The following is a 24,838-nucleotide window of genomic DNA, read 5'->3' as shown; positions in this document are numbered from 1 at the left end:
TTAGGTAATGCTGTATTTTAAAAGCAAAAACCTGATCAATTTAATTTGTTTTTTGTTTTCTGGGTTTTTTTTTAACACCTTAGGCTGTTGACACAGTTGATTTTGTGATACAAGATCCTTTTGGAATCCATCCTCCTGTTTTTCAGCTAGCTCCAGGGCAGAGTACAACAGTAGAGGTTAGTATCAACTGCTATAGAAAGTATTTGTACTTTACCAAATACATTAACAAGCAAGAATGATTTTAGAAGATCTTGGCTGGACCTTGCAAATTTGGGTTTGTGTGAACAAAAATGCTCAGACCTTTTTGTGCAATTATACTGGAAGAATTGCAATTGTGAGTCTTATTGGTGAGTCTTTCACTGCAACTTTGAAGGTCTTGCTTATCCACTCAGAGATGGGTCAGATTTTCTCCATGTAGAACATCCTGTTAGAGAAAACTGGAATCGGAGAACACAGGAGCACTTGTTTCACTTTAAAAAAAAAAACAACTTTTACTTTTTGAGATTCCTTGGGAAAAAAGGACATTTGGGGTAATAAATTCTTTTATTGTAGAGCAGCAGCTACAAATCCTTCACTTATGCTGTGCTCTTTCTTCAAAAAGATTCTGTAGTAAGTGTGCATCAATGGTTGCCACCACTGCTTTGTCTGATGTGGGCCATGTTTTGTTACAGCATCACTACGGAGAAAGGAAGAGAGCATGGCTAGCCTCCAGCCCCTCCTTTTACCTGTACCTTCTGGCTGTTGATAAGAGGAATGGGTCAGGCAGATGTGGATAAAGGAGAAACATTTCTCCTCCTTTCTGTCTCTCCAGGTGCATTGCTTCAGCAGAGCCAGGCACACATGGGAGAGAAAGAGGAGATGAATGTAGCATGGGTTGGGTTTACCAGTGGTAATGGATAACAGGTAGAAGAACAACAATGCACATTACACAGCCAGAGTTTTTGGCCCCTGAACCGTTTTTGTTGAGGTGGGACTCGGGGAGGTGGGGAGGGGCACACAACTGCTGCCCTGCTCACACTGTTGTAGCTTGAAAGGCAGCAGTGGCATTGCTCAGAGGGCAGATCCAATTCTGAGGATGCAATTCCACAACTAACCCAGTAGACTGCCCACAACTCCAGTGACTACAAAGGCAGCCTCTGGTGGCCATCCAGATACACACATCTAAGTTTAGTGACCCAGAAAACCTATTTCTTTCTGATCTGTATTAAGGGAGTGTGACACTGCTTCTTGCAAATGCAAGATTTAGTTACTAATCACTAGAAATGTCCTTTAATGAACATTCATGAATTGAAATTTATTACTTCCTGAAGAAAAATCAGTTACAGATATTGCTATTTTACTTCTCTCTTTCAGGTAGTGTTTTTCCCTTCTTTTCCAGAAGTCTCACAGCAAACATACACCATTGTTTCTGACAATTGCCAAGTCAAGGATGTTACAGTCTCAGGTTTGTTTCTAAACATCTAAACATTTCTAACACCATAGATATTCAGATAATGTGAGTAGCAGCTGATGACTTGAAGTGATGGTAACATTTTATGTAATTGGATTAAGCAAATACTTTGTCCCTGATAGTGTTAAATCCTAAGCATTATTATTTTCACTACTACTACTACTACTAGTGTGCCCAGTGCATGAAATACGTTCAGAAAGCACTGAGCTCTTAACTCACTGTAGCCAAAAATCCAAACATGAAATGTCACCAAGTAGCAGAAAAGAAAACCTGTTGCTAGGTGCAGTTTGTTTCTCATTTTGTATCTATAAGATAACATGACAAACTGTAAAACATCAGCTTTAACAGGGCAGAAATACATTTGGGTGTGAAGCAGATTTGGGGCACATCTTGAATTAGGGTATTTAGGAGAGATAGGCAATCTTTGGATTAGCTAATGAAATGAGTTGAAATTCTTGTAAATGTTAGTGCTTGTCTTGTAATTGAGAGTACTATAACATTAGGCTTGATTACATCATGTTATTACAGGTATTTCCTTTGGAAATGTTAGAATAGTGGATTTGTTGCTTTTTTTAAAATTTCAATATACTGCTTAAAACATCTGGGAGCCACATTATCAACCATTGTGAACACCCTCCTCACTTCAGTGAAACAAGGCTAATGTAAGTAAGTGAGCTGAGGTTGTGGCCCTGAAATCCAAATCTGTTAAATTCATGAAGATCTCTATTGATATATGTTGATAAACAAAGAACATCAGGAAAATATTGTACAATTAACACATTGGACTTCTGAAACTTGAGGAAACACCAGATATGATCAGTAATGGCCATTGCTGGCATTTGCTATTAGTGAGTAATATGAACAATGTTAATAACCAGATGGTAAACAGTAATACCTACTCATTTCTTCAAGGAGTTGGACAGCTGATAGCTCTGGAGCTTTTGTTCGTCACAGGTGGAGAAAGCAAGCCTGAACCTGATGAAGTTACTGACGTAACATTACAGCATCTCATACGATTTGACCCCCAAAACCCACACACCACTGAGGAGAAGAAATTGGTTATAAGAAACTCTACGTATGTAGCTACTATATTAATAGAGCAATGTTCTCATACCAGTAGGGATCTCATTTGTGATACCATACTCTTTCAAGCTGGAGAAACCTTCATGCACTTGACAAACTTTGTGCAGAAGCCTTGCTTCATTTTGCTCCGTTGTTTAGTAATTAAGGTTCAAGGATATGCTTGTAAGAGCAGGAACATTATACCTAGATCAAATACTTTGGCAACCACTAGACATACCATTTGGTTCATACGCTGCCAAGGTCAATATATTTGCTTTGGTATAGATAAATCTGCAACTCCAAAGGTTCATAAATATGGATGGTTGAGAAAATATTTTACAGGGTCACCCAGATAAGATTTATCTAACTTTACATGTCTACACTGCATACTTGTGCAACTGAGCTAGGCAGCCTATACTCTTTTCCTTTCATAGTGCAAGGAAATAGATGTTTCTAAGGATGCAATTCTGACTGTAGACATCTCCCATAGAGCAAGACATAAAGCATCCCGGACTCCACTAGATCTCCACTGATTGAAATGGGAGCTCAATGCAACTAACTCATATTAACACTTTCATGATCCCTACTATTGAGTCAATAGATTTAAATATAAACTCTATTTGAAGTCAAGGAATATGCCTCTATGTACAATTACATTGTATTGAATGTAGTGGCATCCTGATTTTGAGCAAAATCAGTCAGGCAATAATAGAAGTACACTAATGTGCAGGATTGCAGTAGTTAGAGGCTGCAAGCCATCAGAGTAGTAAGGGGGTCAGTGCTGGTTTTAGATACATTCAGGTAAACTGCTACTTGCTACAATGAATTTCTGGAAGTTTGTTTTGTGGCCTGGAAACCACACATGCGTAATGCCAGAGCATAATGCTGTTTGGGTAAAGATAGTGTGATTCAGTGAACTGGGTACTGTAAACTGATAAACAATGTGACTATGCCTATTTCCACATTTTCTCTGTGCTATAACCATGACAGCCGTCCCTGCACATCTGGTGTCAGCATTTGTACGAAACAAAGCTGGCAGGTTGAGACTGAACTCCATAGAAGCAAAGAGAAAACTTTTTACTGCTGTAGAAAGGATTCAAGAAATTGTACATGTTCAGTTTTGTCATTGATACTCACTTTCAAATTCCAGTGTCCTTCCTCACCTTAGTAAGGCAAAGTTTCCGTGGTCAGCATGAGCAAGGTTTTAAAACCCATGAAGGCATTCCATGGAATACACTTCTGCTGAAGCAACCTAGTTAAGCAACCTTTTCTGGATTACAAAGAGTATTGCAGAGCCATTGCTGGGTCACTGTGTTTGTTGACATGTTAAAGACCGCACCTTGCACTTGGATTAAATTGAGAATGTTATGTGGATCATCGGCAGTGATCCAACGCAAACATACTGATACCAGGAATGGTCCTGTTGATCTCAGATTCTTGAAAGAATTGTAGAGTTTCCTAAAAGTTGCATCACATGACAAGTTAAATAAGGCAAGAAAGTGTTAACATATCTTACATGTTTATGTAACTTACTTCCATATATTAGCATGTAGTTTGTATAATTTAGATACTCTGAGTCTATGCTGCCTCATCAGCTTTGTAGCTCACAAAGACTAGTAAGTCTAAGTGCTGTAATTTTTAAAGAGAGGAATTCCCTACATGGAGAAAGAAAATGAAAATTTTCTCTCAATACTTTGCTCAAAAATACCTGATGTTTTTAATCATAGCTTTTTTGTTGTTTATTGATCTCTTTGCAGCCATGTAGAACTTCCTTTCTACTGGCAGATAATAAAGCCTAATCTGAAACCATTAATACCAGAAGTAACTGCAGACTTTATGAAGCTTAAATACAACCTAGACACAGACTCAGCCTTCTCCCTAAATCCTGAGCAGGGAGTTTTGCTTCCCCATGCGGATCATGAGTTTACTCTCACTTATACTCCACAGGAGGTATGGCTTGTGATTCCCTCCTATCTACAAACTCCAGCTGTGTATTTTTATGCAAGTCATAAAATCCTTGCTGTGCAGCTTTCTAAATTAAATTTAATTAGCTGGTACTATGCTCTGATAAACAGTGTTCAAAATGTAGAAAGTTACTAAAAGAAAACATGTTTTGACTGCAAAATGTGAGACAGTTTCTGATCTCACGTCAGTTTTGGTACTGACTGGACACAATTTTACACTGAAACTAGGGACACATCCTCAGAGCTGCAGCTGTGCTGGCTGGTAAATGTACCACCCTCACAACACTACCAGCTCCCCCCCAATCTCCTGACCCTTCCCCTTCTGCTAGTGAGCTGCTTTGGGCACGTGCCCCGTACCTACTGCAGCCTAAGTAAGTTTGGTTAGCAAACTGATTATTTGAACTGTTTCCAGCTGTAGCTGTTTGGAACTGAAGTGGGTCCTATGAACATCTGTGTGATAAATTAAGGGGATAGTAGTAGCCTTTGGCAGACAAATGATAGTATGCAGCTGTGAGTAAAGAAGGGTGCAACAATGTTTAATGCAGCTTACCAGTGACTGTTGTCTTAGTTTCTGCTCCATTGCCTGTGTAAATAAGGAGTGTGAGCTCACTGTATTTAAAGAAACTTGATCCAGAGTAAGCCCAAGAGTGGGAATATCCCATGCTGTGATGACTGACAGCCATAAGAATGCCTCAAATATGTATGGAAAAGAAAATAACTGGGTTTTTAAAATACTTTAATTAGTTAATAGAAAAATAGATTGAATTAACATATATACTTAAATTAATATCTCTGTACAATCAAATGAAACTTTTGCAAAGCCCTTCAGATTTAAGGCCTGCTTCTCTGTTTCCTTTTTTTCCACCCCATTAGAATATAAAAGGCATCCTCTTTTCCCATGATGGAAAAGTAATGTTTCTTACTCAAAATCAGATTGATGGTCAATTAAGCTAAATACTTTGGAGCAGTTAGGAGAAACTTTTAAGTTATTACAGCAGTACTGAGCTTAATTTGGGGAGTCTTTGCAGATGCTTGTGTGTAGTATGCAATATACTAGGGAAATAATAACAGGCATGTAAAAAATGAATATTTTTCTTGGAACCATGCACCATGAGATCAGAATCTGGCTTAATATTTTGCAGTCAAACATGTTTTCTTTTAGTAACACTAGAGTTTGAATATTGTTTATCAGAGCTTAGTACTCCAATGATGATTGTTCATCCTTTAAATGTAAACTACTTTTTCATCTTTTTTTAATCCTCAGTGTAACTGATTCCATGACATTAAAATCTTCTCCTTCTTCATCTATGTAGCTGAAGAGTTACCACAGTGTGATTCAGATGGTACTGAGGGACATCCCAGAACCACGCTGGTAAGCTGAGAAAAGTATTTCCTGGTAAAATATGTAGCCACATTTTAGCTATGCTATTACATTAAGTTACTGGGATTCTTCATCTTTCTGGTGATGATGGACTGAGAATTATAAAGGATTTTATCTGCGCAACTAATTGTGCTACCAAGAGCGTCTCTGTGATCTTCCTTCATGTCTGCACACGTGCCTTAGCCCTAGCTAGGGCTGCACCTCTCTTGGAAAAAGATAATACTATCATTTTGTCTGTTCATTTTCCAGGCTTTCTGCTGAGATTTCCAGCTGGTTTTCCTGTTATTACTGTTTGTCACAGCAGTCTATGACTTACATACTTGTTCATGAACAGACTGGGACAACTAGAGTACATTAAAGAACTACTATAATTTTTCCAAGTTTTAACTGTCCCCAGCCTGAGCTAACTGCACATGGGCAGTCTGTAATTGAGAAACTTTTGATGATTTTCAGTTTTGATCTGGCAATTAAAAGACGGGATCCAGTTTAAACTGCTTAATAATTCTACCATGTTTCCTCCCAAAGTTTAGTAAAAGAGGGGATGCTTCAAAACATTCCAGAATACAAAACAAAGGATGTAATAGCACTGGAAATAGAAGTTAAAGGATCTACAGAACCAGTTAATCTTCTTCTGGAACCATATGCCATTATCATCCCTGGAGAAAACTTTATTGGTGTAAATGTCAGGAAAACATTTAAGGTTTGTTAGCTTTTGACTTCACTGTTACCATGTGGTTTTTGTGTCACTAGCTGTCATAGGTGTTATTAGAAGGTACCAGACAATCCATGTTATTTTAGTTTTTCCTAAATATCTTTAAAGGAGACCATGACTTCAGGAGGTCTATACTGAAATCCCCTAGCAAGCCTCCTTAACCCTACACCCCAGGCAGCATGCTTTGTTCTTTTTTTCTCTCTTAAGTTTGATATAAGAGTTTTAGCCTTCTAAATATTTTTGTGGGTCACTAACCTGTTGCTTATCACTTTGTCACTCCTGTAGTGTAAAAGTTTTCCAGTTGGGAGGGATAGCCAATGGATGATTAAATTACTTCATAACAGAGGCACTGTTCATGCAAAGGACTACAGCAAGCACAGAAGAGCTATAAAAGTCACATATGCTGCAGCATGCTAGACCTTACTCTTTCCTGCGGGTTCTGATAATTTCTATTTGACCGTTATGGAACAGACTGCTGCTGAAATTGTCCACTCACTCAATGTCCTCTTTACTATAGATCAGGATCACTTGGGAAAAATAGGCCTGTTAGCAAAAGCCAGGCAGGAAGACCTTTCCCAGTTAAAGGTCTTCCCATTTTTTTGTAAAGTTACTGCTCATCAGCACTTAGTTTTATGCTCTCTCTTCCTAGAAATTCTTTTTCAACTTAAGCCAGCCATTTCATATGTTCTGGTAATCTAGTATAGCTACATGTGTAGTATAGGTAATTAAGTCACTTACTGATAATATAATGGCATTCTTCACAGTTGCTTTTTTAGTCTTAAAAAGATAAGAATTTGAACTGTGCTTAGAGATAATTGTGCTTCAAAGAACAAAGTTATTTGCTGTAATTAAGAAATAATGTCTGAAAAGATCAGAAGAGCAGGCCAAAGATTTCAAGAGCTTACATCTCTCTCACAAAGAGATCCTTTGGCAAAAAAAAAAAAAAAGGCTGCTCTCAAAAGATGAATTTGAAGTTCAAGTTTAGAAGGTCTGTTACATTTTTGAAAAATGGAGAAGTTGTTTAAAAGGCTTCAAATATATAATGTTCTTGGAAAGAACAGTTAATAGATTTTCTTCAAGTTTCAGAAAACACCTTCACCTGCATGAAGATAGCGACTGTTAAATATAGTGCTTATATAACCTGACTAAATATAGTGTTTTCAGAATGTATCTCCATATCTGAGCTACATTTACTAAGCTTTCTTTATAGACCTCAAAGATATTGTTGGCAGCACCCAGGGAGTAATAAATCTCATCCTATGGGCTAAAATAGGTCAGAGTAATTGCTTCCAGCACTCTTTAGTTGGCTTTATTTTCAGTAAAGGCAGTGCTTGGAGATGAGGTCAGATGTAGCTCTTGCATCTGTTTTGCAGACACCTGAAATCCAGTCAGGTGAATCCCACTTCTTCCTGTCCTTGTTTCACATCACAGAGGAGAAAGGAAAGGGAGGATGCACTATTATAATGAAAATAACAGTAATTAGTGCATGGTGCTGGGTTAGTACTGTTCAAGTCAGAGGTCAGATGAAATTCTATGCCTTTCTACTCTTAACAGTGCTCAGTTTATTTCAAGATTCAGGTGAAGATACAGTATGTTGTAGCTATATTCAAGGTGTCATAATGTTTAGTAGTGAGCAGGATATGGTTAGAGTTTGCGAAGTATGTGATGTAAGACTCACAATACCTAATTTGCAGTTCATCAGTACTCTTAGCAAATTGCCTTGTTGCTGTGAAAGCTTAAACTGCATTAACTGGCTCGTTGATTTTAATTGTTCTAGATGTGGAATAACAGCAAATCATTGATCAAGTACACCTGGGAGAAAATCGTGTCTTGTGACATCATGGAAGTTGAACCTCACACCGGCATCATAGGTAAAGTTTCTGTGACTTCAAGTATCAATTAATGATAATAATATATAAATTGGTATGAGTGGAAGAGAAGTCACAGAGCACTGTAATGCAAGCTGCAAAAGAAGACCTGATCCCCAGCCCACTGGAGCCAGCAGGAGACTTAATTTGATTCCAGGAGCTCCAGCAACAGGCTTACAGCAAGTGGTTTCTTTGCAAAAGGGTGAGACAGCACCTTGAATTTTTCTTTTCTAGGTAAGAATAAATGTTGTGAATTTGAACTGGTAATTACTGGAAGCAAACCTGGGTGTATCAGCTGTAACCTGCGGTGTAAGATTGAACATCTTCCAGAGCCGGTTGTGCTGCATGTTGAGGCTGCTTTTAAGGTAAGGAACTGTTTAGTGTTGTGGGGTGACTAGCTGTGGGGCCTGCCTATTATCCATATAAAGCTTTTTGCCTCTTAGAGGCGTGACAAATCTAAAGCAGTTGCAAACAGGAGGTATTTTTGCTGTCTAGTAACTATTGAGGCAATGTCGATAGTCCCATGAAAGTAAAAATTTTTTCTGTATTACATGCAATGCATTTGCTTTCTGCTGTTCTTTTTGAAATTGGGTGTTAATCTTAGATAATGTATGCTTCTTAATCAGGCAGTTTTGGCAGAAGTGTCCATTCTGACATCTGTTTCCTGGTGTCCTAGGGTCCACTTCTTTGTATTGATGTTCCATCACTCCAGTTAGGTTTGACTAAGCAGGGTGAGAGTGTGTTAAGAACCTTTGAGATAAAAAATCTATGTCAGCTGCCAGCACAGTGGAGAATGCAAGAAAGCCATGTTTGTCTGGCTGAAAGGAATGAGGAGGTAAGTCACTGCTACAGCTGGCTGTGCTCCCTCTTCAGCTATTTCTTCCTTATGCTTAGCAGTTGTGGTATTCATTCCAGGTATCAGAAGTTCTAATTTCTGTGACTTCTTATGAAACCGGTTCTGCATGGCTCCATAGGTGCACAAGTTATTTTAAGATTAAATGCTTCTTTGCAATTTTTCCTCTATTTCCATTTGTTACAAATCCACTGCCAGCCTGATCCAAAGAGGTGTGGAATATTTCCTGTATGACAGTGATTTCAGCTGCTGCTGATACAAATAAAAGGGTAAGACTTTATCAGAACTAAGGCTGCTAAACAGTCCTCCCACACATTCACATCAGCACCCGAGATGGGAATCTCAGCACCTACTGAATTGGGCCTTTTGGCTTTAAGCAATAGTTTTGAAACACGCAGGTGTGTCCCAAAATAACAACTTACCATGATGAATATTGAAAGTATTGCTTAGTATTATCTAGACTGTGATGTGTCAAATGCAGCCTATTCCAGTCTTTGACTGCAGAGCTCATTCCATCATTTCATATGAAATAACTAAAGCAGCGTGGAGGCAATACTGGTGGCAAAGAATTGAGTGTGAGCTGCTATCTGCAGATCATCACATATTCCTAAAATAAAAAAAAATATAAATTTTAAAAAGGCAAAATACTTGTTTTTTATTTGTGGCATGCAGTGGGATTTGTAGCTATATTTCTCTTTGGTGTTATGCATTAAAGGGAAGTGAGGAAATCCAGATTCTGGGGTAAGTGCTTTTGGTTGTAATGAAAGGCCAAATTCTGCCTGTAGGGCAGAATTACCTATGCAAGGAATTGAGTTCATTTGTTTTGTGCCAAAATTGGTCTAAATGCTGTTCAGGTCTTCTGTTTTTCTGGAAAGGCTGTCAGTTTTGCAACACAGAGAGAAGCTTGTTAAGCAGGAACTTTCTATTGACCAGCAAGAGATGAAAACCTACAAGATGTTGAACTGTATCCCCATGAGTTCTTGAGCTTTGTTTTCTATGTATCATGTAGATATCTCACCAACTTTGGGGGTGAAAGTTGATGGCAAAAAGAAAAGATTTATAAGTGGTGGTTGTGGCAGCCTTGTAAAACAGGGGTGTGTGTGTGTATCTATCCATTTACCCCCAGTAATCGGAAGTGCCTGATTAAGGATAGGTGTGCCCTGGGGGGGACCCTGTCCTCACAGTCCTCAAGCCCTTACTTCTTACTGTTATTCTTTTGTTGCCTACTATTCCCCATAATTCCCCAAACCCCAGAGAGATTTTAGACTTAGTCTCTAGAATTTTTTATCTCAGAGCCTGTTCATATCCCAGTGAAGATCATGGATCAAGTACTCCATTCCTCCTACTTAAGAGCTACCCCTTTCCTTTCCTGAATCTCTCCAGCCCACACTGGTGCTTTTTCTCTTTCCAGTCCTCCAGCCTTCCTTCCTTGACCTTCTGTCTGAGAATCTCCCCAACTTGTGGCATCTCACGTAGCGGCTGCTCAGCCCCTCCACTTGGGAGGAGATGCTGCTACTGCTGCTGACTGCTTCACATTCCCCGTCACCCTATGCACAGGCTTCCCTGTTATGCCCTTGGCTCTGACTATCCTTCTCTTAGGTCATTGCCTTTTTATTAGCTGTCCCCAGAGAAGCAAAGTCCTGCATCCTTGTCTAGCCAGGTTTTCACGAAGCTAGCACTGTGTTTACTGAAATCAACCCAGGTGGGACTCCAAGGGAAGAAAGAAAGGACATGCCTGAGGAAAAACGAAGCATTGAAATCCTAATTAGACTGTGTGACTTTAGCATTTTACACTTGCTTTGCAGATGTCAAATTTCCGTTCCCTCTCTCCTCTCCCAGGTATCTCCCTTTATCATTCAACCATCTGCTGGAGAAATACCTCCTTTGGGTATATGCAGTGTGTCAGTTCAGTTCACATCGTTGCTGTGCCAGCGTCTCCAGACAGTATTAGAACTAGAGGTAGAAAATGGAAAAGGAAGGTAAGGGGGAAAAGTGGTTTTCCTGAGATTCACATGTGATTTTCACTTGAGGTGAAACCAAAAATACGTAGCAGGAGCTCAGAGCGGGGTTGTGCAACTTATCAATGAACTATCCAATCACTAATATTGCTAAATAAACATAATCATTCTTTCCAGCATGCTGTTGTATGTCTAGCACACTTCATTAATGATAACAATAGACCATCTGTGTGTTTATTTCCAGTCATCTTCCTGTTTTTGTTGAAGTTCAGACCCCCCAAGCATGCTTGATATCTAGTCATCTTGTATTCACTGAAATTTATACTGGAGTTCCTGCCAAAGCAACCAGCAAACTTTTTAACCGAACACTACTGCCAGCAAAATACTTATGGGGAAAGGTAAATGTACTTCTAGTAGATGAAGCATACAGGAGGGGTGGAAATTGCTGTTTCTATCAAAATATAAATAATAACTACTCTTAAAAGCTTTTTGGATGTATCTTTTGAGTAGTGCTAGCTGTTTACTGGCTTATGAGCAGAACTACAACTTAAGACCAGCGTTTCTGAAAAGATTAACTACTAGTTCATGTCAATATGCTCTTACTGTCTGTGGATCATCCCCAGGAAAATGGGTGGACAGAGATGTGAGGGGAAATAGAATGTAAGCTACCAGAGTACTGAACAAAGTACCACAGTAGTTTAGGGTTTGCCTTTAATTTAGTAGAGCAAAAAAACAGTGGTGCTTTTAAGTTGTGCCTACGTTTTGCTTAAATTTCACATTCTGGGTGGGATTCAGTTTACAGATTAGGACCCCTAAATTTAATGTCAGTATGTAAGCTATGGTCTGAACTCTCTTTTCAGTCAGTGGACATTTGAGCAGAAAGTTAGTCACCAGAATATATATGTCTAGTGTCGTTTCGGGTGTTGTAGAGTGTTATTGTTGATCTCCAGGTGTAAGTCAAGAAGCGTGGTCTTCTATAAGTCCTGTCACACCAGCCAGCTATGCATGTATGGCTTAACTGTATCCTCTGTGCCTGCATTCAGGAGACTGAGTCCTATCCCATCTATACAGCCAGTGGAGTTCAGAGGAGTATTCAGCTCCTCCTAAAATGGACAGCTACTTTGGTCTGCAGAATGCTCTCTAGCACATACTAGCTGGATGTTGCCTACAGTGGTGGTGGTGTTGACAGCCACAACATATACGTTTAGGTGACTTAGCCTGTAAGCTGAATCCTACTGTCAGTGCCTTGGTCAATCAGATCTACTCTGACATCTAGGGTTCAGCTCAGCTGCCTGCACAAAAGATTTCAGTGCCATCCAAGATGTCCTCAGGTGCCCAGGAGATCTTAACAGAGCATGTAGATGATATAGGACCTATAGGAAAACCTTTTGGAACAGCTGGAGCCAAGGAGGGATATCCACAGCATTTTACATGGTATCTGATGTTTGTGTGTGAGCAACCGAGCTGAACCCCTGGATTCATGCCATGTGCAGTTAGTCACTTAGGGAAGGTGTGAACACCAGGATTGTCTCTGTAGGCCACCTCTGTAGTTAGCGGAGAGAGATGAGGCACCTCTAGGATCCTGCTTCGATATCAGGTAGGTTGGCTTCACGCTGAAAAGGTTTGTGACTGAGAGGGATGACAGTGACTCTGCTCCCAGCCCTGATGCCTCAGCTGGGCACCTGAAGTCATTTGGAATGAAGAACTTACCAACCATGGGGCAAGAGCAAAGCAAGCCCCACAAACTGTATGAGTTGCTACTTGGAAGTGTCTGGAATCTGAGGATAACTTGGTCTTTATAGTCCTTTTTGATCTGAAGAGAAAAACGGAAAGAATCAGAGTTAGCTGAATGTCTGTCCTTTCTGTTTGGCAGCTCATTGGAAGTCAGGCAGCTTTCTGCTCCACCACTGTCTCCCCGGCCGGTGGCACCTTGGGCCCAAATGAAGAAAAAGAATTCTGCATAGAGCTGTTGGCCAACATCACGGTAAGTTTAAAAGCCGATGCAATTTTATCAAAATAGCAACACTGGCGTTCTCATCTTGCCTCCATCTGACAAAAAGAAGGATTTTTATATATAAAACATAGTGTCCTTTTTTCTGTGCAGTATCTCTGAAATTGCTTTGCTTTAGAGGTACCCTGGTTAAAGGCAAGAATTATGGCAGTCCACATGATGTACAATTTTCTACCCTGTCTCTTTGTTTCTCATCTGTTCTTGTTTTCCTTGTTTCTTAAATCCCTATTCAATTACTCTTAGTGCTTATCACTTCTCTTGGAGCATACAGATCGTCACTTCAGATTACCCCAGATGAAATGGAGCGGACTGGCATATATAGTATAAATTTGGTTTTCTGAATGGAACTGGGCTCATGATATTTTAATATTTGAAAATTTAAAAAGGGCTGATGGGACTGAGAGTCTGCAAAATTAGGGTGTAGACTGCAGAGTTTACAAACTTGAGAAATTCAGCCATAGACTTTGTAGGGGCATTCAAACAGCCGATTTAAGAAAACTAAATAAAGGAGCTTCCTATCAGTATGGTGTATCAGTTCCTATTACAGTCACTGGACACCTAAGTTTCATTTATTTGCTTGAAAGTAGGTGTTCAGTACTATCAGAGATGCCCTAGCAGATCTCAGATACCTATGTATGTCTGGCATGTGTGGCACAGGATCCCAGTAAATTTGAGCCTTCTTCGTGGAAGGCTGGAAGCTCAACAGGACATGGGCATCTGAAAGGGCACTTCTGCATATGCCTGGGGAACGGAATGCCATCCCAGCCACCTACAAGAAAGGTGAGCTAGATGCCCAAGTACCATTAATGAGTCAGTGGAGATTTAGAGCTCGTATTTGGAGTTCACCTTTATAACTCAAGGGCTGACATTTAGGGAGTTACATTTAGAAGTCTGAATCTGGATCTGAATCCAGGTCTGAATCCCAGCCTATTACTTTATGCAGGACACACTGATCACCTAGGTATTGATTAGGTGAAAAAGATTAGCTGTGTTGAATTAGAATACTGGTGTGACTGGGCTATATAATTCATCCTACAAGTTCTGCTTTAAACCCAGGTAGAAATAAAACCCTGATTTTGGAATATTATTTAAGCACAACTAGAAGTGAGCTTCAACACTTGCTGTATAGGCAGTGTGTCAAAATTCACTAATGCAGCAGTTCTAGGCTTATAGACTGAGGTGGGTACAAAGCCAAGAAGCAGCCACAAATTTTTATCTTGGTATATGCCTTCTAAGCAAATCTGATACTGGCAGAAAATGCACTTAAAACAATACAGTAAAGCTTCTCACAATTCTGTTGTAGTTCTCATTTTAGTCCAGTGAAGTTTATACACACTTTTAAATAAATTTCTTAATGAGGCTGACTTTCCTCTGTGAAGTTTGTTTCATTCACAAGGAAACTTGACTTTTTGCCTTTCAGGGTGAGCTGAAAGACCTCGTCCTTTTGTGTAGCATAGAAGACATGACTGAACCTCTCTTTCTGAGCATTTCTGGAGAAGTGAAAGGACTGCATGTCACCTACTCAGTACATTGTGACAGTGGAGTTACCAGGTAAATCAAAAGTTTACCCCTGAAGTAAACAAAAATTACTTCTTCCCAGAGCAAAGAAACAATAGAGAAGGGGGGAAAAACCCCACTTACCTATGTAAACTTCATTCCTCCTCCTGCTGTAGGCAGCAAGTATAGTAAAATGTACTGTGACAATTCAGTAAAGGTGTCTTTTGTGAAGAAAAGGTAAAAGGTGCTGGATTTACACCCTGGCCAAATTCAGCAACTTCATAAGCCCAAGAGAAGACTGGAGAAGAGCACTACTCCACTCCCACCCCACCATTGTTTAGCTGAAACAAAATAAATTAACTGTTAACTTCACACAAATTTCTTATTCATGAATTAATGAATTAACTGCACGTCAGTGAAACTCGTGTTCGTGTGGTGTGGTGTGTCTGCCCTCCCTTGTGCTTCTGGTGCTTGTAACCTGCCAGTTGCCTTCACGCTTGTGTGTAGAGAGTATGAAAAATTACCTTTCTCCCCAGTAACAAAGTGTGGGACCTCTGCAGTCTGTCATGTGTTTGTGAGTAACAACTGTTTTCTGGAATGCCAAAAATGTGCAAATTCAGCTCTTAGATGTGAATTTAGAATTACAGAATTATACCCAAAATTCTATATTTTGGACCATTACGTTTTGTTGTTGCACTGTGAGACATGATATGAAAGGAAGATGAATATACTTCTCTTTGACTTGGTATATCTGACTGATTTTTATTTTATTTTTCTGATCTGTTGCATGATTACTCTCTTCTGGAATATGCTCATGTTTATATTTTTTATATAAGTAAAAATGGCTTTAATTTGATAGGTTGGCATGTTATCTATGATAAAAAATTTTACCCCAAATAAATCCTTACGTGGATTGAAGTGAAAACAATGAAAAGCAGTAAATGCTGATGATAAAAATTATAGCCTGCATGGTCCTTTTACACTGATCATTACAACCACATTGCATATTGCACATTTTAAAATCTGCTGAAATTACCTGTGGTGTAAGAAAATAAGACTGATGTCTTCATACTAATGTAACTTTTTCTGACAGTGGTGAAAGGCAGATGTTACAAAGCCCTTGTGATCTTCTCTTGGACTTTGGATCTGAAGTTGCATTCAAAGACATAGTAAAGCGTCAGCTAATTCTTACCAATCACACTGGAATCAGTGCTCCATTCAAACTAGAAGCCGAGTATTTTACTGGCTATTCACCTACTCCAGAACAAGGAATCTGTCCGTAAGTCTTGCTTTTCTGCATAATGACTCAAATACTAATTCAGGTCTGGAATAAATGCAAAATCAGGATAGAGTGCTATTGCCTTTGTCACAAGATACACTTTCTGCAGTGCTCTGGTGGGGTTTTTTAAGCTCTTACTCTGACTGTGGTAATGACACCTGCTGGTGAGGTTTCCTGCAGAAACAAGTAGCTTGCAATGCAAGCTGGTGTAAATGGCAAAACACTCTTGGTTTACACCAGCCAAGGCTCTGTTGTGTTATATTGTGCAGTCTTACAGCTCTCGAGCTAATTGACTCTTAAGGATGTTACTTTCAAAGAATGCTTTGTAGGATTTCCTCCTTTAGGTTATAATGACTACTAATTTAGGAGTCAGGTGGAGCTGTTACTTTAGCAGAGTCATTCTCATTTCACGGAATTGCTGTTGTGAATTTTTTATTTTTTCAAGCTCCTCAAGCTACCTGTTGAAAAGAAGAGGGCCCATCACAAAACATGCAGCTAGAAGAGCACAGTCAGGTATGAGAATAGCTGTTCATTCCCTCAGAGGAAAGAGGGAAAAAGCCGGTGACTACCATATTCAGCATTAAATGTGCCAGTCAGGCACATAATTTCATTCTTGGGGCGTTTGGCTAAGTCTACATAGTTAAATGACTTAGTTCCTCAATTCATTCTGGAGCTTGAAAGCCCACATTGTATAAGCATTAGGTCAGGCTCTTTCTTCCCCCCTCCTCCCTCCTTTTTTCTCTCTTCCCCTGCACCCCCTGCTTTCTCTCTCCATTTCCTCTCCTTTTCTTGAAGAGAATGGTCTGAAACAAAATGAGCGATTCCAGTGATAATTCACTCCCAGAATCACTCCCAGCACATAGTATGGATGACATGCATAATGTTTGGCTATTTCCCTCCCACAGAACCTTCCAATACCATTGCAGCAGGCTTTCCTCCCTCAAACTCAACCCCTTTTATGTACCCTCCCCCCCGTGGAAAGCTACAGCCCAGCCCATCTATCATTTCTGATGCGTTGTACTAAAAAATAATAATATTTGGAGCCACATGAGACCCAGGGAGGGGGGAAATGGGAGCGAAATGCTGTAAAGTGTGGATGTGTCTTCTGTATCCAAAATAAAACTTGGACATATTGGTACCTTGCCATAGAGTTTGGTATCTGTTACAAAGACAGAGCTTTTCAGCTGTTGAATTAGTGCTTAAGATTGGAAAAATGCTGTTCTGACAGATTCCATGCAAGCTTATTGATTTAAAAGGATAGGTGACTCAGATTGTGGAAAGGCTTTGTTTTTTCTAGTTAATTCTTTGCGTTGAAGAGCACACAGAGGTAAAGAGGCAGCTGCTAGTAGAACAATAACCAGTTAGCACAAATTCCAGCTTATTTTTCTCCAATTGAGAGTATGTTTTCATGTAACTAATTAGTGCCTTGCATATTCCAAAGAGTCCTGGATCAGGTTGCTGGAAGAGAGTCCTATAAAATAATTCCTTCAAGAACAAACTCTGAAAAAACAGATGAAGACCAACTGGAGAAGGGAACTTGGGTAAAGTGGTATAAATGTGGGTTGTGTAAATAATCCCAGGATTTTTGAAGCCAGTTAGGTTAGGCTGATTAACATCAGCTAAAAATACGGCCCTATATATTCTTTGGTAGACTAATTTTGTTCCATTTTCTCAAAATTCATCAAATGTTTCTTTGCTGTCCTCCAGAATTTGCAGCAGCAGTGCTGTCTCATGGGAAGGGAGTAGCTTTCCATATACAACCTTCCAGAGGAACTCTGAAAGCCTTCCAGCAGCTAATCATAGAAATAGCAGCTTACAACAACATGTGGGGAGAGTACCAGGATAATCTTGTCTGTGAGGTAGGTGGGGCTTTGGTTTTAAGTGAGCTATTGCCATGGCAGATTTTACACTGATTCTACTTCCCAGATTCCTTTCTGTTAGAAATGCTTTTTCAGTTTATTAAGACATCTGTAAAAAGTCTAGATATTGCTATACCGCTACCTCCAATGCCATGTAAGGATCAATTGTTACAGTACCTGGTTTAGTTTTGCGATAACATGTTTATCCCTTGGGAGGTTTTCAGGTGCCTTTAAAATGACTGGAGCTGTTTTGATTTATGTTTGGTAGCTGGCCAGCACACTACTCTGCTCTACCAATACAATATATTGTGTTGTATAGAAAAGCCACAGGAAAGCTGATGAATGTATGAGGCATTGCATTCTCCTGCTGAGAAGACTTTCGTTAGCATATGAATGAGACACTGTCAAAAGAAACCAATCAAAAATATTTGAAAATCCAATCGATTTTGTAACCCAGAGAACTAAAGTTTTATCTTTATTCTAATAGCTAAAATTAATTTTTAATAGGTGGGAGACTTAAAACCTAAATTAATTCCTATGCAAATGACTGTGAAAGGCTCTCCAATCTTCCTACAGATGACAGGACCACAAACAGATCAACCCATAATCAGGTATAGTGCAAAATACTGTCAGAGAAGTAAGAATTAAATACTGTTGGACTACAGCCAACATACACACCTGTTCACATCTCTTTGTGATATAATGAGAAGGTTAGCAAAGTGGTTGTCAACATACAGTATCTGCTTTGATAACACCAATACATTCGTCTCTGCCAACATAATTAGAGAAGAATCTGCATACAAGCCTTCTCAGTTTTACCAGCAATTACTATTCTGGGCTTACAGTCATAGAAGTTCATACAGTCCAGCCTCAGCTGATTCTGTGGAGATGGAAACAGGTACACAGTGGCGGTTCTCATCATCATCTAGAGTTCATTTCTCCCTGTCTCTTTACCTGGAACAGGAAAAATGCAGCCCCAAGGTAAACAGGGGCCTGGGAAGGTTTAAGCCCTTTCAATACAGCACCCAGATGTGCACATCTGGGTGAGGGGTAAGGGTTGGTTTATGGGGACCACGGCACTACACCCTTGACCAGCTGCCTTACAGTATGACTGCTTCTTTCTGACTTCAGAGGAATTGTCACTGTGTATCATGCTCCAGCCAAGAGCATTTGCAATGTCAGCTCTGTAACGAAGCATAGAAAATGGATTTAGCTATCTACCATAAAAAAGGTCCTTATGCACCTGGAAATCTGTCTCTGACACAGATCACTCCACTGCTGTGTAGCCATTTGCTGCCGCTGCCAGAGTGTTTCACAAAAGCTGACTCCACATGTTTATCCTGAAAGGTCTGAAACAAATAAGAAAACTGGAAAAAAGAGGCTGATTAAATAAAGCAGTATTGTGCCTCACGGTACAGACTATGCTTTACCTGATAACCGCTCTTAAGAGCTACCAGTGCAGCCAGATATGTTTCTACTTTTAAGAAATTCCTTAATGATTTCAGACATTCACTTCTATTTTCTGCATGTACTGACAGCAAGGTTCCCCCCTCAGGTTTGGCACTCATGTCTCTGGAGAGCCTCCTGTCTTTCGGAGGGTCCAGCTCAACAATCCCACTCCCTTTGGTAAGAGTGACACTTGTACAGCAAACATTGACGCTTGCATCATTCTCCTTATGATAATAAAAATAGAAGAACCCATTAACATGTTAATTGACAGGGCTACTTGTTTCCTAATCAAGATGGGTTTTGTACAAAAAATAACAGTATATAAGTGAGCATCTAAGCTGTTTTCGAACTTAGCTAGTACAGAACAATAATATACTTTGTCAGGTCTTTATATGCATAGTAGTATTTATGATTATGGTGTTATTGCTGTGAATATTAGTTTGCTTTCTGTAACAGTAAAGCAGGTAAGCTCCAGCCAGTGTGGTAGAATATATGTAGTTGACTCCATGTGTTGTTACTATGAAACTGTGCATCCTATCCTGATGTGTCTGTGTTTTCACTCACTGAAATGATGGCAATTCAGGATTTTCCATCCTGTTTTTGTAAGTCTCTCACAGCACTAACCCTGGTCAATCAGATGCGCTACCTGCTTCTTAGTGGCATCATCTGGCTCTTCTGTGTTTAGTCTTTTTTTGTCTCTTGAGTGAGATTTTAAGCTCTTCAGAGCTATCACCTTTTTTTCTTCTTTTTTTTTTCTCCAAATACCACCAAACACATTTGCTTAACAAACAAAATAGTCATAATTTATTTTAAAGTTATTAAAAGTATATATATAAAAACGACCTAGAGAGTGGCCAAGCTATAATAAGAGCATAGCACACGTGGTCTTCAATAATTTTAGTTTACAGCAAACATGGAAAGCTTAAGAAATGCTTTAATACAAATCCAGTTGCTAGACACAAATTGGTTACTTGATGTTCTGGTTCTCTGGTACCAAGTAAACTATGAGTCTTCTCAATGACCAGAATTAATTATCCTTTCTCCTTTTCAATTCAGATATTCGCCTGGACTGGGAAATTTACAACCAAGAGCAAGATGATAAAAAGCTGGTGGACCTGTTGATGTTCTTTGGAGACCCTTTTCCTCCTAAGGATATGGATGAAAATGAGACTTCATCAGTTGGTAGCACCTCAGAGTCAGAGACTGTGTTAAAGTTGGATCAAACTGCCATTCCCTGCGGAAGCATTTATCCAGCTTCACAAACCACAGATGAGGTCAGCTGTTAGTCTGGTTTTTATATTGCTGCTGAGATACTTGATGGGTTTCTTGGCATGAAAGGTTGAAAACAATAACATGCAATATAACTTGTAACTAAGACTGGATTGTTAAAAGAAATGTCAGCTCCTCTCACAGTCAAAAAAGCAGTGCATGGGTAGATGGCTATTGGTATCAGCAATCAGTTTCCAGAATGAGTTACAATCAGATAGCTCTTCAGCTTCTCCTTTTCTTAAAATTAAGGAAGCTGATGAGATACTTTTTAAAATACTGTCATTGAAAAACTAATGCCATTTTTACATGAAAGTGTTACAGTAACTAAAACTCCTTAATTTGGGTCTGCTTTCCTCATGGGTGCTTTGTGGTGTCAATGTGTGCTGTAGTCAGGGAGCAGAATCTAATCTGCAAAGTAAAAATAGCATAAAAATAAAATGATATGGAGGTATTTATCCCACGGCTAAAGTTAGATTGGTTCTGTTACTCTGTTAGAATATGGTAACATCTATTACTCATGAAGTTTGATTATAATATGGCAATTTACTGTCTTGAAGGGCTGGGAGTGACAGGGAAGAAGGTATCATGCAGGTTGCGTAGCTTTACAGAAAAGGTATTAAAATCACATTTTCTCTGCTTCAGCTCAGAAAGCATAGTTTTGAATTCACCTCTACCCTTTCTTGTGCAACAAGGGAATGTTATTGCCCTAGAGTGCTCATTTGTGTAACGGGCCAGAGATGTCACAGTTGAGTACTTCTCTTGGTAGAACAGGATTCAAGCATACACATTTTCCAAGGTATCCAGCAGCGGTTTCAGGAGAGCAAACCCATGCATGAAAAAAGGAATGTACAGGACACATCCACATGTCCAGCTTTTGTGCCAGAATGAAAGAAACTGGAACTGGCCATGCTTACTGACTAGCACAGCAGTTCCCTGTACACTTCACTTGCATTCCTCCTTCACAGCGTAACAGTTTTAACCATTCCCCACCCTTGTGTCCCTGCAGTCTTCAGACTCTGACAGCAAAGAGAAGGAAATCATCACTCAAGAGCCTACAATACAGAAAATTGTCTCTGTACTTACACGACGTCATGAAGGTGTTCCTGCAGACAACCCCTACTCCATTACTCCAAGACAGATAGTAAGCTTTTACATTTTCTGTGTGCTTAGATTTAGCTTATTTTCTGTAGGACAGAGGAGGCAGAGAAGGAGGAGAAGGGAGATTTTGGGTTGAGGTTGAGACTATTAAACAGTGAAACAGTAGACTGGGAGTCTTTGGGATCTTGAAGATGACCATGAGAAGAGTTTGCAAAGTCCACAGAAAAAAGGAAGTGTCCTACCTACATTTGAGCAGTTAACTGATGACTGGAATTAAGTGTTCAGGTGTACTAGGCTCCCTAGGAGCGGCATCTCTGGTCTTCTCACTTGGATTGCCTTGGTAAAATGTGTGACATTAGGTGGGAGACATCCAGCCTGGAACTTTGGAAGCATGTTACTTAACCAGGGTAGATTTGCTGAGTAGGCATGGCAGAGCTGGAAAGCAGTGCTCTGTAGACAGCTCTTTTGGATAAACTATCGTAACTCACAGTACTTCAAAAGCAACTGGTGCAAACAGGGACCAGTGTCACAATTACTTAGGAATAAGATAAAGACAGCACTGGAAAGATCTAACTATGAGTGACAGAGTTGCCAAAAACATTAGTGTGTCAATTTTGATTCTCAAATACTAGCAAGTTTTTTGCCAAAGGGTTTCAGTTACAAGTTAGAATGAGCTAAAGATTACATAAAAGAAATAATTACAGAAATGGCATCTTGAAGAAATGAAGCCTACAGTCAGCTCTGGGGTAATTGGGGCTGAGATAGTTCAGATAAACAAGTGCCTCGTTGCAGAGGCAGCCTACATCGGGCTTAGCCAGCAGTGAGCTTGGCCCATATGGAATGGAGTTGATACCTATGCAGTTATTCAGGTAGTCCTCTGCCGAAACATTCTCCCCGTTTCTACTGTTGCTCCAGAAAGGTCTGTTAGCTCAGGTGTTGTGCAGCACAGCTGGCCAGGCCTGGCTTAACTCCATGTCTGAATAGCTAAGCTCTCTGTGACCACAATGCACAGACCCTGCAGTGTTGTGGGGTGTGACAGAGCTTACTAAGCTCCACTGTGGCCCTGCTAGACCTTAGGCATAACTGTCTTACACTCCTCGCCGCTCTGAGCAGGGGAACAGTGCAAGGAAGAGCTGAGCTAGCTCTGCTTCTGCTGAACAGAGGTCCAGCAAGACCAAACGTCTCACTCTGTAATCGCATGAAATGGGGGAGTTTGTGTCTGCAGAGCACTGGCCTGGAAGCAGTACACGCCACATGGCCCCTGTGCTTACAAACTTGGCTAGCCATGAATTGGCTCTACAGGGAGATGGCAGAGGTTTTTCTGCAGCAATAAGAGGATTTAATCAGAACCTGCGTATGTTTCTGCAGCAATAGCAGGATTTAACCATAACATGCATAATGCACCTAAAGAAAGCAGAATCTATTCAACCTGTAAATCCCAGAAAATCCACTGTAGCTGGCTAGTGCATTTGATTACATTCCCTGCTGTCATGTAAAATAAAATAATAGCCAAGAGTAAACTGAACTGTTAAAATACTGTGAATTCACACTTGTAACTCTTCAAAAAGTTTCTTGTATCTGTGAGTGCTGTCAGCTGTGGGAGAAGCATCCAAGTTAGCCAGTGAGTAAGAGCGGGCAGAACTGGGTATTTTTAAAAACAAACAAACAGGGATTTACATATGTTTGTGCACTTACAGAGTTCACCCATGACTGTGCTTAAACTCTGTTGATGCTAAAGAGTGGCTACGGTGATATTTGCAGTTGAACTAATTGTCAGTTTTGTTGTCACATGTTGTCATTTTAGCGCAAGCCTGAGTGTAGCCCGTGTCCAGATTTCATGCTGCTTGTGCAACTCAGCTTTAGTAGCTGAGTACTGAGGTTGTTTGTGCAATCCTAGGCAGCTCCCTGTGCTACAAATCAGTTGTGATTCAACTACAGGTGATTCCAGGAGGTGGAAGCATCTCTGTTGGCATCTCCTTCACCCCACGCATCCTCCCAGAGACTGTGACTGAAGTACAGTGTGAAGGGTTTGTGCTGGGTTTCATGAGCCTAGATGACAAGGTAAACTCCCTATCACAGCAAGGCTAATAATGGCTAGAAAATAATTGTTTCCCTTCCTGCAATTTATGTACAGGCTACTGTGTACCTGGCCAGTCTGTATAAACAGTCCTGCTCCTGCTGCCTTGTACATCCTTCCTTAACTAGGGTTGTTCATTTGTTGCATTTGTCTTTTAGCTTGGAAGCATTTTGGGGTGGGAATGTCACCGTCTTCTTACATTGTCTGGCGCAGTAGACCCCAGACAAAAGCCCAGGATTTGAAACGCTATCACAACATCAGGTTGTATTGATAACAATGGTTAACAATGGGGCTGAGACTCTGGACTGCTGAGTTCTGTTCCTGGCTCTGCATCCACCTTCCTGTGTGAATTTGGACAGCATATCTCTCCTCTGGGAAACTTCCTCTTCAACAACTGCAAGTGTAGCTCACAGGCTGATGTGAAGCTTGAATAGCATTTTATGAATTACTCTGCAATTCTCTGACTTGAATCATTGCAAAGGCACAAGGTATAATGAATGAATGATAACAGAACATTTAATAAAAACATCCCTAATGTTCCTGATTCCTGGAGGAAGAAACACCTGTGTCTGTATTTACACAGCCATTCAGAGTTCAACTACTGCTTAGCTTTTGCTGTTCCGTGCATGTTGCCACGTCTTAAAACAGGCAATATGTTGTCAAGCAGAATCCTATTTTGACTAACAGCCTCTCAGGCTGAAAGCAGGGGGTTAGGTTTTAGTGCTATCATTTTGTACATAATTTCTGTTCTCATTTTGTTGTCAGCTTGCAAAGACAGTGCCTAACAAAGTGCATCGCAGAGATGGCTATGAAGCTCCACCATTACGAGTAGACCTGCAAGCTTTTGTAAAGCACGCTCTGTAAGTACCACCGCGCTGAAGGCTGCTACACTCGCAGAATGAACCAGCCTGGAGGGCAGGGCTCTGACCAGCTCTGATTCTTTACACTCAGGGTAAAACTAGACACGGATCATGACAGAGGAATGGTGTTTTATTCAACAGCAAGTGATCTTGTACCAGATCATCCTCTGTTAGGAGTAAGTATTTCATGC

At 40.1% G+C, this 24,838-nt stretch overlaps 1 protein-coding gene across 1 annotated transcript in view; it reads left to right on the top strand.

Annotated features, from left to right (window-relative positions):
• The window catches only part of DLEC1 (DLEC1 cilia and flagella associated protein), a 40,435-nt gene that overhangs the window by 8,777 nt on the left and 6,820 nt on the right, over positions 1–24,838 (top strand). Inside the window, exons 11-33 of the mRNA XM_055803910.1 lie at positions 84–176; positions 1,354–1,444; positions 2,363–2,525; positions 4,270–4,462; positions 5,790–5,848; positions 6,383–6,557; positions 8,347–8,440; positions 8,672–8,802; positions 9,114–9,272; positions 11,130–11,269; positions 11,493–11,646; positions 13,122–13,232; positions 14,680–14,810; positions 15,850–16,035; positions 16,481–16,548; positions 17,743–17,894; positions 18,402–18,505; positions 19,450–19,520; positions 20,400–20,617; positions 21,619–21,753; positions 23,649–23,771; positions 24,553–24,647; positions 24,739–24,823. Coding sequence (XP_055659885.1) covers positions 84–176; positions 1,354–1,444; positions 2,363–2,525; positions 4,270–4,462; positions 5,790–5,848; positions 6,383–6,557; positions 8,347–8,440; positions 8,672–8,802; positions 9,114–9,272; positions 11,130–11,269; positions 11,493–11,646; positions 13,122–13,232; positions 14,680–14,810; positions 15,850–16,035; positions 16,481–16,548; positions 17,743–17,894; positions 18,402–18,505; positions 19,450–19,520; positions 20,400–20,617; positions 21,619–21,753; positions 23,649–23,771; positions 24,553–24,647; positions 24,739–24,823 — 2,931 coding nt within the window. The remainder of the gene's footprint in view (positions 1–83; positions 177–1,353; positions 1,445–2,362; positions 2,526–4,269; positions 4,463–5,789; positions 5,849–6,382; positions 6,558–8,346; positions 8,441–8,671; positions 8,803–9,113; positions 9,273–11,129; positions 11,270–11,492; positions 11,647–13,121; positions 13,233–14,679; positions 14,811–15,849; positions 16,036–16,480; positions 16,549–17,742; positions 17,895–18,401; positions 18,506–19,449; positions 19,521–20,399; positions 20,618–21,618; positions 21,754–23,648; positions 23,772–24,552; positions 24,648–24,738; positions 24,824–24,838) is intronic.

The sequence above is a fragment of the Falco peregrinus genome, chromosome 5 (assembly GCF_023634155.1).
Source record: "Falco peregrinus isolate bFalPer1 chromosome 5, bFalPer1.pri, whole genome shotgun sequence".
Lineage (NCBI taxonomy): Eukaryota > Metazoa > Chordata > Aves > Falconiformes > Falconidae > Falco > Falco peregrinus.
The sequence above is the reverse complement of the archived record's forward strand: the minus strand, read 5'-3'. Positions and strand labels throughout refer to the sequence as shown.